Source organism: Centroberyx gerrardi, chromosome 2, assembly GCF_048128805.1.
Source record: "Centroberyx gerrardi isolate f3 chromosome 2, fCenGer3.hap1.cur.20231027, whole genome shotgun sequence".
NCBI classification, from domain to species: domain Eukaryota; kingdom Metazoa; phylum Chordata; class Actinopteri; order Beryciformes; family Berycidae; genus Centroberyx; species Centroberyx gerrardi.
In genome coordinates, this window is record NC_135998.1 from 28,341,944 (window position 1) to 28,358,301 (window position 16,358).

At 44.2% G+C, this 16,358-nt stretch overlaps 1 protein-coding gene across 1 annotated transcript; it reads left to right on the top strand.

Moving 5' to 3' along the window:
• Nucleotides 1–2,951: 2,951 nt before the first annotated feature.
• On the top strand, nt 2,952–13,774 carry LOC139911011 (hyaluronan and proteoglycan link protein 1-like). The gene is made up of 6 exons (XM_071898484.2): nt 2,952–2,973; nt 10,375–10,506; nt 11,773–11,936; nt 12,437–12,635; nt 13,082–13,384; nt 13,485–13,774. The coding sequence occupies exons 2-6, from the start codon at nt 10,404–10,406 to the stop codon at nt 13,772–13,774; spliced, it is 1,059 nt and encodes a 352-aa protein (XP_071754585.2). The 5' UTR covers nt 2,952–2,973; nt 10,375–10,403.
• The last annotated feature ends 2,584 nt before the right edge of the window (nt 13,775–16,358 follow it).

Consider the following 16,358-nt stretch of genomic DNA (forward strand, 5'->3'; position numbering starts at 1 on the left):
TTCAGTGCTCCATCAACTGAGGTTCTGTGGTTTCATTTTGTTTTCTCAGGCTCACATATTCAGTTATTGTCTGTCTGTATAGTTGATCATATTTGCAAAGCTTGTCATTTTTGTGGTCGACCATAGTGCAGTGGAGGCCTAGCGGATTAGACCAGAGACTACCAAGGCTGTGTGCTGCTTTCTGTCCAACAGCCCCTCTCTGTGCGCTGCTGTAGAGTTAGACTAGGCGGCTCCACCCTGACCCCCACCCAACACACACACACACACACACACACACACACACACACACAGAGGATATGGCCCCCAGTGTGGCCCCTGTCAACCCCCAATGAAAAGGCAGCCGGTGTTGATTCTCTGCAGTGACAGAATGTTCTTCTTACACACACACACACACACACACACACACACACACACACGTGCACAGTCGACTTCAATGTACGTAAATTGCTGGTGAGCAGGGTACAAGCAGGTTAAGTGAATTCATGGCTCTCTCTGTGTGTGTGTGTGTGTGTGTGTTTGTCTGCGTCTGCGCACATCAACACGCCTACATGTGTTTATGTTGGTGTGCACTCTACAGGGATATGTGGGTTTAGATGTTAATTAATAAGGAGTCTCATTATTTGCTTTATGAATAGAAGTTTCTGTTGTACTGAGTGGAGATGAATGAGTTTGCCATACTGGCTAGAGCTTGGAAGGGAGTTTTCCTCTAAATATGTGCGTGTGTTTTCACTAGTATTGATGTAAAAGTGAAAAAGTCTATGTTCACTCACTACTATTATAGCAAATGTAATTCAGATTAGGCCACAAATGAACACAGATGCTTTGGAGGATGTTCCATTGACTTCATGGTCCTCCCATGACATTACACTGAAATACATTAAGTATATTTATGAATTTATAGTCACCCATCATTTTTGCCTATTAGTTTACATTTGATGATTGCTGACTGTTTATTTGAGTGTATTTGGATGCATCTTGAATGAGTTTCTATCCATGTTTTGCACTCTTTGTAAAGCATGGAAGTAATGAAGGAGAGGAAATTGAAACCCTAAGCTTAAGGTATTGACCCCTTTCATATCACAGTCAACACTAAGCAGTGACCAGTGGTGAACTCTGCACTTTGCCATTCACCTCTGACACACTGAGAGGGCCTAGAAAGAGAGGATTAAACCCGACATACGCAACCATCCCCTTCTTCTTTAGAAGAGAGCGCCATGCTGACACGCAGAACCATATAAACTTTTAACTGTATGGGTTTCCTCAGGCTCTCAGGGGACATGGGAGAGCGGTTTGGGGAGAGAAAGCATTGTAAATCCTCTCACAATGGGGTATTTTTTTGGGGGAAGGATGGGTTATGGAGAGAGGTGAAAGTTAGGAGGAGGGTCAAGGGTGAGAGTTGATTAATAGACTGTCAGCTCTGGAGGTCTCATATGTCCCAGCCTCTGCCTGTTGGCTGGCATCTTCACTATCATGTTCGGGCACTGGTGAGAATTTGGGATGAGCAGGGATGAATTTGCTTCTATAAACTAAACCAAGACATTTATTATGAATTATGGGTAAAGTCAGGATGAAGGAAAGCACTGGTGCTTTCTATGGGATTTGGTCGTGCATCTGGTTACACAGCAATCAGATCTTACATAGTGACAATGCCATGAGTAAGCTTTATATAATCAGCCGTTTTTTTACTTTGGCCTTTTATTGTCATGTCCAATATATTCTGTTTAAAGCGAATGACATTATCATTTACGATGTTTAGAGTACTGTAGTTTATGTTTAGTGTTTTGCTGCAGCAGACATCTTCTGTCAGAGTGATAAGATCTGAAACCTGAGGATAAGCAGCGGCGCCAAAGCATGGCGGTGTGGTAGCATGGTTTATGTTTTAGGCTTTTAACTATTGCCAGGTTGGAATTCACAGAGGACAGAGGTCCGGTTTTCCAGAAAGCCTTACCTATATTCATTCATCCTCTTGAGGAATGATTACTGATGCTGAATGATGAATGATGCTGGATCCTAGATCAGGACGCATAATCATTCAGCTTCTTAGAATAAGATTACTAAGCTGCATAGAATCACTAGTCTGGTCACATTGCCACAATGTCTAAAAAGTGGGACTGTCAAAAAGTGTCAGATCTGCCTAAAGATTCCCACTTGGTAGTAAGACAGCAACCATAATCTTATTTTTTAATGCATGATGCTCATTTTATTAAAAGACAAATATGTTTTGACACAAGCATGCATCGCTTTGAGTCGGCCCCCATTTTTATATTCTACTGTTGCTGACCTTGATTACCTGCCTATGGGACAGTATAAAAAATGGGGGCCTAGTCAAAACTATGCCAGCAGTGACAAAGACACACAATGTTGAAACAGGTCAGTGTTTTTTTTGGACAGGAGAGATTGGGAGAGAGAGGGGGACGAAACATGACAAAGGTCCCATTCTGGATCTGAACCCAAAATGCGTTTTTTATAAAGTGAGCATCCTTTAAAATTAAGACTGTGATTTCTATTTATTCTTGGGAGTTGGTGTCTTACTGCCAAATAGGGATCTTTATGCAAATGTAACTTAGGATCTGAGATCAGCACTCCTGTAATAAGATACTTCTGTGGCTAGGACTCTTATTCTTTGTGATCGCAGAATCGTGAATTTCAAACTAAACCATAAGGACTCCTCCAATCGAAAATGATGAAGGATGGACTATTAATGCTGCTTCATATTTTTAGCTCAAGACTAGGCTTACAGCAGGGGCGATGTAATCAGTACACAATGGAAAACTGCATCCTGTCTGTCACTTTGATACGGAGAGTCCTGATTGGATCCCGCACCCCTTGAACCTGAGATGCCTTATCCCTACTCATCCGGCCCCACTGGCCACCAAACCTGCCATCACAGACCTACTGTGCTCCATACTGAGGACTCTTTGTAGCAGCCGCAGTGGTGTGACAGTGACGTCAAAAAAATCTACACAGCAACCAGTGAGTGTGTGTGTGTGTGTGTGTGTGTGTGTGTGTGTGTGTTGGTGGGTAGTGGACCGGTTTGAACCCACCACTTCCACCACTGAGGAAAATATATCTGCTGTGCAACAAGGCACTGACTGCACTATTTGTGAATACCCAAGTCTCCATGTCTGCATTCAAATAAATATCCCGCCCAACACTAACTACCCCACCCACCTACCAGGAATGGGTGTCTGTGTTGCATTTGAGTACACACACACACACACACACGTACGTTTTTCCAGGTTTTACCCCTAATTACTGAGGCAGGTTGCCTCACAGCTGTTGAAACCTGTTGCATCGCACAGAGATGCTGAATATAGGAACTTTTCCTGCGTCATTTCCCGACAACATGAGAGCAGCTTACCATGGAAAAGCTCTTTGAAAGGGGGGGAAATACCTGTTCTGCACACTAGACTTCAGTATAGGAATTCCCCACAACTCCAGAAATGAAGTCTGTCTTTTGGCTGGAGGGATGCAGGTTTTCCCTGCCTGAGTGAGTAGGGAGGCCTTATATAAAGAGAGATACAGCATTTCTATTTGCTATTTTTTTTTAATTTCATTTCAGTGTTACTTTTGTGTTTCTGTTTTCTAAGACACACTGATTTGTGATCATGATTTGAATCTCTGTAGTGGACGTTCAGACGCTCTTACCTCTTATCTGTGTAGTAGGAGCATCAGTGTCAACTAGGCGACCTGAGATACTCTCCAGAGACGATGCTCTGTGCAGCTCTGTGCTAAAGGAAAGACATCATATAGATAGCAGCACATTAAAAGGCCCGCCCCCTGTCTCTCTTGCTATCTACACCATGAGACTATATCTACCCCAATGGGACCAACCTGATCTGGATTGCTGTGTTTAGCATTTCTGTGTGTTTGTCTATGACTGATTCATGTATTCATGTAACATCGTATTTGACTGAATTGTACAGTATGGACTGACAAGCTTGCTCCGCTTGCTGTATGTAACAATGAAAATACGAGTTATGAGAGGTTACTTTCTATATATCCCATCTCCAGACATTTCTTTTATCAAACACAGCATTCATGTCTATCCCAATGGCATGATGTGTGTGAATGGCTATAATACATATTTGCACGCCTGGACACATTCTTGTGTATTTGTTTCTCCCATAAGGGGAATGCACACTTGCACACCCATTTCAGACAGTAAATCTGTCAATTAAGACCCTGCATCTAATTTATTTATTTGCTGTATTATTTTCAATTGTTTGGTGGGTGTGATTACTTGCATTCTCTTCAGCAGTCTATTGTTTTATTCTCTCTATTGTTTTATTCTTATCTATATCCCATTCTCTACTGCTGCAACAACCCTATTTATTTATTTATTTAGAGCATTATTTTCAATTGTTTGGTGAGGGTGATTACTCGTATTCTCTTCAGTAGTCTATTGTTTTATTCTCTCTATATTTTCGTATTCTTATCTGTTCTCTACTGCTGCGGCAACCCAATTTCCTCAGGGGGACCATTAAAATTTCATGTAATCTAATCAAATTTTGAATTATTGAATCATAGGCCTATATCAGTCTGGTCTCACTTGTAGCCCACTCTTCATACTTGGATTCATTGTCAGATACTCTCACACATACATTAGCACACGTTTCAAGGTTTCTTTTCATCCACTTACCTTCTTTCAAAAGCCCCTGTCTGACATAACCGAGACAGAAACTTAATACATAGCTTGTCATCGTATGTTTCTTTTCACCATAAATCAGCCTTCATGTCAGTAAGACACGCATGTAATGGAATCCATACGTTTACCTCATTGCGTGCTCGGCCCTCGGCCCTCCTCTGGCTTCTTGCGTCACACACACACACACACACACACACACACGCCCTGAAGAGGTCTTCTGGGCTTTATAGTAAGCAACAGTGAAAGCATTTGCACAAGTGTGTGACGTTAAACATATTTAACAGCTGATTTGTTGTGACAATTGCCTTGTTTGTAAGGGAGTGGTGCAGCACAACAGCCACAGCAGCTCTGCAGCATGTGACTTGGTCAGTGGAGTTGCGCAATACATCAGCGCAAAATGAGATTCGGATACAACACCTCTTGTCTTAGAATAGTGTTTTAAGTGTGCTATACTTTGGCCTTGCTCTGTGCTGCTGGCAGACTACAATGACGTATCACCTGAACTTTTTCAGGCATGAAAATGTATCCAATCTCCCCACAGGGATCATTAAAGTTTATCTTATGAAGGAAAGAATGCCTATTTTCCCATTAACGTACACACATTTATTGAATTATAGGACGGGATTTGCAGGTTAAATGCACAAGCTTTTTCCACAACAGCAGCGTGTGCCATGTGAGTGTGTGGGTGGCCAGGCAAAAGGACAATTTTTGTACCTTTGCCTGGAAAAGAATGTCGATGTTTTGTCCCACCTGGGCTTGTTATAGACCCAGATAAAGTTTCACCCAGTCAAAGGTCTCATGGGCAGCTTTATGGAGTTATGCTGAGTTCACACACAGGTAACACACAGTTCTGGCGCACACACAACAATAGAGTATACAGGCTTTATGTTATTATGTCTTGTCTTTGCACATCTGTGTTGATGTTGCTTTTTGTTATCTGATGACGTCTGGAGCCCGAGCAATCATTCACTTAGCTCTCCTCCTCCACCTAACAACATCATAGCGAAATCAGAAATCTGCTCTGTGACAAAGCACGACGACACACACACACACACACACACACACACACACACACACACACACACACACACACACACTTTACCTCTCTCAAAGTTTCTGGACTTTGAAGGCTTTTGGTATTTTACAGCTCATTTAGTTCTCCCACTGAAGAAGGTTTTGTTAGGGTCAAGTAACCACTCACCCGTACAGCTTCACCATAAATATCTGTCAACATGAGCTTCAAACCTATGGAATGTGTCCAGTGTTACTGGGAACTGGATAACCACCTCTATACTCAACCTATGAATGAGTTTGATACTCATAAAGTAACAAACAGTTAAACTTGAAATGATGATGCTGCTCTATTGAGAAATACTCAGTTACAAACAATGGCTGTTCCACCCACAGCAGGGACACTGTGTGACAGGTTGGAGGACTTGGGGCGGGGGGGCGGGGGGGGGGCAGAGTGGCCGTCTCCATTGTGGATTTTATGAGAAGTGACAAATGAGATCGTCCCGCTGCAGATTAGGATTTGACACTCGCAACCCAGAGGCCAAAAGGTGACGGAGTCAAGGAGTGAGCGGCTCTTTTGAAAGACTGAGAATGAGAGAGAAAGAGAGAGAGGAGAGAAAGGCAGAGGGTTTGTGTGTGTGTGTGTGTGTGTGTGTGTGTGTGTGTGTGTGTGTGTGTGTGTGTGGTTGGGTGGTACACAGCAGTGTAGATGTTTATGCCTTGTTTGAACAAAAGAATGAGAGTCAAGTAGAGAAAAGCCCACACCCTAATTTTGGATTGTATTGGCAAATGTCTCTGCAATCTAATGATGTTTCCTCTGTGCTTGTATTGGAGTGCTTGTGTTAGTGTTCCTTTAAAAACTAAAAAATTAAGCTGTGTATTAGTGTGTTTTTGTTAGTTTTGAAGTAGTATTTGGGCCATTAGAGGTCTGAACTTGGTAATAGTGTTTATCATATGAAGAGGTCAAGGGTACTGTAACCATGGTTCTAATGGAATACATTACACTGTGTGGGATTGCTGTTCTGATGTTAACACAGGTATTTTAGAGGCTAAGTAAAAGAGCATATCCATATTAGGAATGGAAACAGTAAGTGTCTGTGTGCCAAATGCATTTTCTTTGTGATAATTCAACTTGAGCGTAATGAGGGCTGCTCTCCTTGTGATTGTGTATGTGTGTGTAAGATCCACATTCTGCCAAAATACTATCATAATAATAATAATGGTACGCACTCTACCAGTTGAGCCACCAAGGCCCCCCAAGCATTTACATGTTAGAGGATATCACCACTTTGCAAGTCTCCCTAGCAACATCTACACATCTGCTTTGCTAAAATAACTCCAGGCTCAATATGCGAATAATCAAATACACTTAAGAGTAGTTGGCCAAGCTTGCCAAGATCCTAAGGACATTTTGCAATGTCCTAATTTGATCTAATTATTATCTAAGCAATTATAAATGTAGGATATTTTAACCCAGCCAAAGGCAACTGCATTGAGAAATTTTATTATGATTCTCAGATGCTAAAAATAATTTGTAGTGCAATTAATTGCCTATCTTTCGATTGATTTAGCCCATCTTTTGGTCCACTTTGTAATTGTTGCTCTTGTCCACTTGAGGGATCTGTTCACCTCCATGTTCCATAGCATTAGAATTGGCTGATACCTTTTTTTTTTTTTTTGAAATAAGGATAAATTATAAATTAAGACATGGAAACATTCCATAAGGTCTTGGCAAGCTACATGAACCATTCTTGACTGTATTGACAGTTAGGCTTAGGCTTTTCCACGTGCAGACATAAGGTTTCTAAGGAAATAACTATCAAAGTGGCGTTATCATAATATATAAACACATGAATGTAAATCTAGTGTGGCGTCGCTATTGACTCTAAGCTATTGCTATGTGAACATTACACTTAAATTAAAGACATTACGCCAGTGTTCCACCTACACTGCATGTGTCGAACGCCTGCGTCTCCATTTTAAATGTATGTGAATTCTTGGTCAAATTTTAGAGGTTTGGTCAGATATGTGTAAGCGCGTTATAGTCTGTGTGTGTGTGTGTGTTCATTCTCTCCAAGTTGCATACATATGGTAGCATGATAAGAGTTTTTGGAATGGAAGCCAACCAAAACTTATAGTTTAGATGACTGATATAATTTGTGAGTTTCACAATTGAGTGTGGAAATATTAGAAAATATTAGAGTTTTCCACATTGTGACATACTGGAACAATTAATCTTTTTTCACTCAATTTCTCAATTTCACTTTCATTACTATCTGCACTACCAGATGCCAAAATCTGAACCAATATGTGCTATCACACATACACACACACACACTGCTGTCCTTTCAAAATGAATCTCTTTCACAACAGCACTGATGTATGTGTATGAGTGTGTGTGTTTACGTTGGCCTGTGTTGCGTTCACAGTCCCAATCACTTACTTGGCGTTCGTAGTGAGTCCTAACAATCAGGGACTGGGAGGGGTCCTGGATCCCAGTTCAGTTCAGCAGGGGGAACGCCAGGGACTGGGTCAATAGATTGCTTCAACTCCAACACTAAAATCGTATTTTTCTTAAAACAAAATGAAAAAAATCTGAGTGTGAGGAGAGATCATTTTGCTTGTTTCCGATGCAAATCGAATTTGTCTTGAATCAAGTGATATTGATATTAGTGGAGTGATTAAACAAAACTACCGGTGAGATAGAGGGGACTTGGCGAGACGAGAACAGGCAGGTGACACACACACACACACACACACACACACACATACACACACACACACACCTGGCCTATAAAGACTTAGCCTTGTTTACCCTCCACACAGATGGAGGCAGAGGAATGCTTTTGCTGTTCATGATAGCCATTGTCTCTCTCCAAGTCACTCTGGAGAGCATGTTCACACACTGGGTGTATGTGTGTGTGTGTGTGTGTGTGTGTGTGTATGTGTGGGGCCTTTTTCAGTAGAGGTGGAGGTCATTCCGTCGGAACACACACAGTGACGCTCTCTTGTCCAGCTGTGAGTTCTCTGTCATAAAGAGCTGAGTGTGTGTGTGTGTGTGTGTAGCTGGCAGCTCTAAGGTTAACATTGGCTAATGGAGCTTGAGACTGAGCACTAGTCCTCTGCATCAGTTTTGCTGCTGCAGAGTCCTGAGCTTCTTTCTCCCACACCTCCCTCCCTGTCTTGCATTTCTCCTCCTGCGTCCCACTGTCTGTATCTGCCTCCTTCTCTCCTCTCCCTCTTTCATTTCACACCTCACCTCTCCTTGTGTCCTGCAGAACAGTTTGACTTGAAGTTTTTCCCCATTTCCCAAAGGACGAATCTCATTGCACCCCCCCTCCCCCCCTCCCCCCCCCCCCCCCCTTCCCCCGCCACACACACACACACACACACACACTCCCATGCTCCACCTACTTATCACTGCCCACCCCCCCCCATCCTGGTATGCGTAATTACTATTTTCAGGCAGGGAGGGGAAATAGGTGATGTGTGTTCAACTGGGTGTGTGTGTGTGTGTGTGCGCGTGCGTGTGTGTGCGTGCGCTGCAGAGCTATTGTGCTGACTGCAGGAGCTCCACCTGGCAAAGGGGGCCAGTGCGTCAGCAATACGGGAAGGAGTGAATGAAGAGAGAGAGAGGATCAATCCCAGTGACTGCAGAGAAAAGCCCTCACACACACACATTACCCCCCCCACACACACACACACACACATATACACACACACACACACACGTACACACACTCCCATGAACTCACACGCAAGCCTCCTCCACTGCTAAGAGAAACACACACACAGGGACACTTGCGGTGCGAGTGTGTGTGTGTGTGTGTGTGTGTGTGTGTGCCGAGCTGAAATGGTGAATCCCTCTGTTTAGTAGGGTGAGTGTGTGGCAGAGCAGAGGATGGGCTGCGGTGGGGATGTGTGCGTCTGAATGAAGCCTGAGGTGCGGGTTTGCTCAGCGGCGGGACAGGGCTGAAGGGACGGGGCGACGCTGCGCTGTGGAGAAAGTCTCTCTCTCGGAAAGTTGAGGACACCGGGACATGGTACGGTATGCTGCAGCAGCGTTAGATGGATACTTACTGCAGTGTATGTACACGTGCATGGGTGTGCTGTGCCCCTGCGAGCGTGCACGTGTGTGTGTGTGGGTGTCAGAGAGGGAGAAGGTGTTATGCATATATATGTAGTCCACCTGTATTTGTGTGCAGCTTCTCATGGGATGTCCAGTTTGTGCACCGAGGGTGACGCTAATATAAGCGATGATAGTAATGATGATACTGTCCTACAACTTTGTGCATATAAGTGCATGTGTGTGTGTGTGTATGTGAGTGTGTGTGTGTGTGTGTATAGGTTTGCTCGGCGACAAGGATACAGACTGTGCCGCAATCACACAGCTCTCGGGAGAAAGGCACAGCACTGCAGATAGAAACACTGTATGGGATAGTGTCCTGAACCGGGGCAATACACACATATGCGTGCATGCATATGTACGTGCACGCACACACACACACACACACGCATGCTCACACACTTTACTCTCTGCCTTACATGTATGTGAAATAACTCCAGGAAGACTCTCCCCCCAGCCTCGTCGCACACGCTCTAATGTTTGTTTCACAACTCCCTCTCCCTCTCTCTCTCTCTCTCTCTCTCTCTCTCTCTCTCTGTCACTCTCTCTCTCTCTCTCTCTCTCTCTATCACTCTCTCTCTCTCTGCAGTGAGCAGACCCCCGGTGTGGTGAGCGAAGATGATTCCTGTGCTGATCTGTGCTTTGATCTCGCTGAGCGTGGCAGAGAACTTAGACACCCTGTACCCCGAGCTGGAGCATTCGAGAACCATCTATGTCACAGGTGAGCTTCTGTGTGTGTGTGTGTGTGTGTGTGTGTGTGTTTGGGGACTGACAATTTGAGCAATGTCATACACATTATTATGTGCATTGCAGAGGAATCAAGGGAGACCATTTCCATCAGAGCGCTCACACCTTTCCCTGTGCTTCGTTCACAACACCCACTTTGAGGTGTCATTTGTTTCCTCAACTTATCAGTGTGTTCTGCCACTGTAGCCTAGAGATAAGGCTGCTATGTGGGGGACTACTGTCACTGGTCTGTGAGATAAGGCTATCTCTAGTCACAGATGAAAACTTTGTTTAGGTCAAGATTTCAAAAATGAAGAAAAAAAAAATGCCCATGCAGCTTTGAAATCCTACAAAGGGTTTTAAACAGTTTTAATGGCTTTATGAGATACAGCCAGTGCATAAAGGACTATGTAAACTTTCAATTCAAGCAAGAAACAATACAACAAAACAAAAGAAAAACACCAAAATTGGAGTTAGAACTTTTTCATGTGGCACTTGCACAATGCTTTGATTGTTGGACAGAGGATACAGATCGTCTGGACAGACGCTGATCTGATATAGATCCTGTAACCCAGCTGAAGAAGCAGTTCAAAGGAAATGCAAACTCTCCCAACTACACAACTGTATACAGGATCAATGTGCCATTAGCCAGTTGGTCAGTTGCATTGACAAAACACACATGCTTATGCAGCAGACAAGGTGAAATGCTGCGGTGGTCAGACAGCCTGTGTGAGGAGGCAGGGGGACTGAAAACCCCGTTAGTGATGGAGGTTATCTGAGGATCCAGGACAGAGGCTACATGCTCAGCCGCTCTCTCTCTCTCTCTCTCTCTCTCTCTCTCTCTCTCTCTCTCTCTCTCTCTCTCTCCCTCTCTCTCTGCGCCCACACACCCACAAAACACACACACACAACTGCTTTGCAGCTGTTCCCTTGGCGGGTTGACAAACAATGGGACATTATTTAATGGTTCCACTGGAGATTATACAGTTATTGATTCATTTCACCTTGGGGCGCAGAAATTGCACCGATAACAGTGCTGATATTGATGTTAACAGGTTGCATAGTGGAACAAAATCCTTACTTGAACTAAATATACATAAAATACTTTGGCTGGATTGCTGCGGAGAAAACAAATATTTACAGCTGTTGTAAGTGTGTGAGTGTTTGTTTATAAGAGAGATGGATGAGAGAGACGGAGAAAAAACGAGAGGTTAAATCAATTATGCATCTTTTTGGGTGTGTTTCTGTTACCGCGTTGCAGAGAACGGCCCTCGGCTTTCGGTGGTGACAGAACAGTCCAAGGTGGTGTCGCGGCGAGGGGGGAACGCCACCTTACCATGCAAGATCCAACGGGACCAATCACTGGCGCCCAATCGCAAGATGAGGATCAAATGGACCAAGCTGACCTCAGACTACCTTAAAGAGGTCACCGCTTTCATTCCAAATGACAGATTCTTGGCTGTTTCTTAGATATTTGTTCCATTAAAGGAGCTACATCTGGCATTTCTAAACATCAATACATCATTGTGCGTTTGTTTTATGTTTGTCTTTACTGAAGAGGATAAACATGTTGGAAGTGATTTTTCCATCGGCCTTTCACTCCTTCTACTATCTGCCATTGCCAGAAACTGAAAGCTTTAGCTCCGTTTATGCCGCAAAACAATCTCTCTGTGTGCAGTTAAGTAGTGCGGCAAATTTCACACCAAATCCCGATGGCACACAATGTAAAATGCAGTGTGGAGGCAGGTGGAGACTTCCAATCATGGTCTCATTTGTTTGCAGTAATCATACCAGTGTCTCAAAATTAACGTGATAATGATTTATTGGTGTTAATGATAATGTAAGGCACCTGTAATGAAATACAATAAGTACAGATTCCAAAGTAGCATGGCATCACAGACTGGTTTCTCTCCATCTTGTTTCAGGTGGATGTTTTTGTTGCCATGGATTATCACAAAAGAAGCTATGGCCGTTTCCATGGACGCGTCCACCTGCAAGGCTCCTCTCCTATGGACGCCTCTCTGGTCATCACCGAAATCACCCTGGAGGATTATGGGAAATACAAGTGCGAAGTCATTGACGGGCTGGAAGACGGAACGGGGGTCGTGTCCCTCGACCTGCAAGGTATAACACCTGAGTGAACTAGCCCTTTCAAATTGGAATAAAGTGTCTATTTACCTTGTAAACCCTGTAGCGGCCTGTCATTGTGCTCTAATAGACTCTCAGCTGCGGTCAGACTAAATTTAGCGCTGCGAGCAGAGACTACCTGGGGGAGTGTCAGGAGTGAGTGTGTATGCATATACTGTACGAGCACACACACACACACACATACGGGTACACACACACTTCGAATGGACACACACCTCTATCAGACCCATGAGAGAGAGACAGAAGTAAAAGAGTTCAACATTTAGGTTTCTACTCATCCAGCGGAGAATCATACATCAGTGTCAAAGCAGCTTCATTATGTATTAAAGTAGCCAGAAAGAAAGTCTCTCTGTGTAATAGGATTGAACACAGAAAGCCAGAGGATGGATGTTTCTCTCACCCTCTCCCACCTCTCCCCCCAGGCATCGTCTTCCCCTACTTCCCCCGGCTGGGCCGCTACAACCTCAACTTCTACGACGGCGAGCGGGCGTGCCGCGAGCAGGACGCCATCGTGGCGTCCTTCGAGCAGCTGTACGACGCGTGGCGGGGAGGGCTGGACTGGTGCAACGCCGGCTGGCTGAGCGACGGCTCGGTCCAGTACCCCATCACCAACCCCAGAGAGCCCTGCGGGGGCAAGAACACGGTGCCGGGGGTCCGCAACTACGGCCTGAGAGACAAGGACAAGAACCACTACGACGTCTTCTGCTTCACCTCCAACTACAAAGGTGAAGGACGGGGATTATGCCTGTGTGTGTGTGTGTGTGTGTGTGTATCTGACTGTCTGTTTACCTGCCTGTCTTTTTGTCTTCCCTTCCCTCCTCCCAGGTCGGTTCTACTACCTGATCCACCCGTCCAAGCTGACCTACGACGAGGCGGTGCGGGCGTGCCAAAAAGACGGCGCCCAGATCGCCAAGGTGGGCCAGATGTACGCCGCCTGGAAGCTGCTGGGCTACGACCGCTGCGACGCCGGCTGGCTGGCCGACGGCAGCGTCCGCTACCCCATCTCCCGCCCCCGCCGGCGCTGCAGCCCCACGGAGGCCGCCGTGCGGTTCAGCGGCTTCCCCGACAAAAAGCACAAGCTGTACGGAGTCTACTGCTTCAAGGGCCACAACTGAGCTACAAAGCACACACATAGACAACACACGAATACACACACATACATCTATACACATAAACACACACATGCACACTCGCGGGATGAAGAGGAGACAGAGAAACACATTCAAACTGTGATGCTTTTATTTTATGAAAACCTTAAGACAAACCAGAGTCATGTTGAACCATGTTGCTTTGTAATCTGGGACCTGATATTCTATGATGGATAGTTTACACATATTTAAGGTTCATATTATTTAATCAATTCCTATTCAGGGGTAGGGGTACAGTAGGGGAGTAGGGGAAGGGGGGGGGGGACATGGAGGACATCACATAGCCACAGTGAAACCGCCATTCAAGAGTGGGACCAGGCATGTCCTATAGCTGGAACGACATGTCTGGATTGAGAACAATTTAGTAAAACGTCTCACGATTGGACTGATACTTCGGGCACTTACGAACAATAACGAAGCCACGATACATAATGTCAAAACAGACACAAAAAAAAAAAGAACGATAGCTTAGATCCCGTGATGCTCGTCCGACACGAACGCAAGCCTAGCACAAACTAGAACGATCTCTTGCTGTCCCATCTTTTACAAGGTGCTATTACTTTGTACGTCATCATACCGTCCAGTATTTTATGTTTTTATACTAATGTGTTGTGTATGGACCAAACATCAGTCTCATCACAGAAACGGATTAAAAAAAAACAACAAAAAAAAAAACAAGAAACATCCAGCCATTAGCATCGCTTATGTTTTCTAAGTATGACTATGTAGAATGTGATTATCTAGAACAGCGTTTCTGTTAACGGATATTTTTTGATATATGAAATATTTACATTATTATTTGTGTTTCTTGGGCAAACTAGCTATCCCAGACTCCTTGGTTTAGACATAAAAAAAAAATAAAAATAAAAAAAAAAATGATACTCCACAATCCTTAAAAAAACAGGACTTTTTTTGCACTGAAACATACAGAAGATGCCTAAAGGCCGGTGGGGGGCCGAGAGGAGGCGAGGCAAACAGTAGAATGCCCTTTGCAGCAATAGAAAATGCCTGGCGCAAGGTAAACACAGCACTGTGCTGAGAAGTATTGTCACTATACATGCCGAGCTCAATTCCGCTGTTAGGTAGACCTCTATGGCTGCATCTGTGTTTGGCTTGAACCTAGACTGCAGAGCATGACCTCGCTTCTACAAGCACACAGCAAAGCACACGGCAGAGCGGCTCTCAGTGTAGATCCACATCCGATACGCCTATCTATCTGTCCACTTCATAAACGGCTATTTTTGATACAAATAGTTTCTTAGAGTGAATGAGCAGAGCCAGGGCGATGGGTTTCTTGGCTCTACTCTGGCCAACCTGTCTCTGAATGCACAGTCTGGACACACTGAATGAGAGATACAATACATCAGAAATACCGGTAATTCCTGCATGGAGGTAGTAAAGGGATTCTTCCATGTAAGGATATCACAGAGTAAATCGGTGCACATTGATCCGGTGTGAGCTCACTGTACACGGTCCCAGCTGGCCCAGAGAGGGTTAGGTCATCCGCTTCGGCTTTACTTGGCGCCCCCCCTTGACAAGCCACTGAGTGATCAGGGCAGGAACGGTAAGGCTACACTAACAGTTATCGCAAAAGAACTGCTGGGCAGACTCACGAAAATAGCTTTATATTATGATTAGCCTTAGATATTGTGTTAGAAATATTGATGTTTTCCTAGCTTGTTTTCCTTATCAACAAAGGGGGATTTGAAAGCGTTGCCAGGGGACAGAACAGCTGTGAAATAAATACAGTACTGAGTCTATCAAAGTGTTGCAAAACCTAAAAGTTTCTTTTAACCTGTATTCTTTTGATTTTCCTGTCAAACTATTATTTCTGATTATTGTAACTGATTTATGGACAATTTCAAGTTGCTCAAAGTTTGAAGAAACCCCCAAGCGATCATTTCTTGCCTATTATTTTGTGTATTGTATGCCTAACGTTACTCACCGGGAGCCTTGTTTATAACTACAGTATACAAGGAAACCTTATGGACCCAAAGACAAAAAGGAAAATAAAACAGTAGATAAGTCATGGCTTTGCGTCTTTATCTTTTCAGAGGGATATCAACCTGACTGTGTTGCGAAAGTCAGCAAAATCATCATTTAAGCTCAGTTTATTTCATGTTCTACTTTTGTACCAGGCTGGTACAAAAGTAGGTGTATAGACTTAGTTCCTCAGTCATGCAGTAAAACGTGTTTCCGAAGGGAGGGTCGAATGTTTTCCTGTCAGTTTTAGAGAACACAGAAGCACACAGGGCCATTCATGGTGCTGCTTGTCCTCTCCATTGATCTGGTCGCTGAAAAATGTGAGTCAAAGCACCGGACTGTTTTAGGAAACCGGATGACGGCATTTTCGGAGGTGTTGGCTTTTCATGTTGATTCATATTTTCATGCTGGTTTCTAGGGGGCTATTTTAGGCTCCGCACCAGCCGTGTTGCTTTAATGTAGCGGGGTAGGATGACATATTGGACCTAGAGGTTATTGAATGCTAGAGGTAAATACAAATAGATTTTTTACCATATGAAGTACAATATTGCCACTGTGACTGTTCTGT

Coding starts and splice junctions, on each gene's coding strand:
- LOC139911011 (XM_071898484.2), top strand. CDS start 10,404: ATGATTCCTGTGCTGATCTGTGCTTTGATCTCGCTGAGCGTGGCAGAG. Junction 12,636..13,081: donor CGTGTCCCTCGACCTGCAAG/GTATAACACCTG, acceptor CTCTCCCCCCAG/GCATCGTCTTCCCCTACTTC. Junction 13,385..13,484: donor CTTCACCTCCAACTACAAAG/GTGAAGGACGGG, acceptor CCCTCCTCCCAG/GTCGGTTCTACTACCTGATC.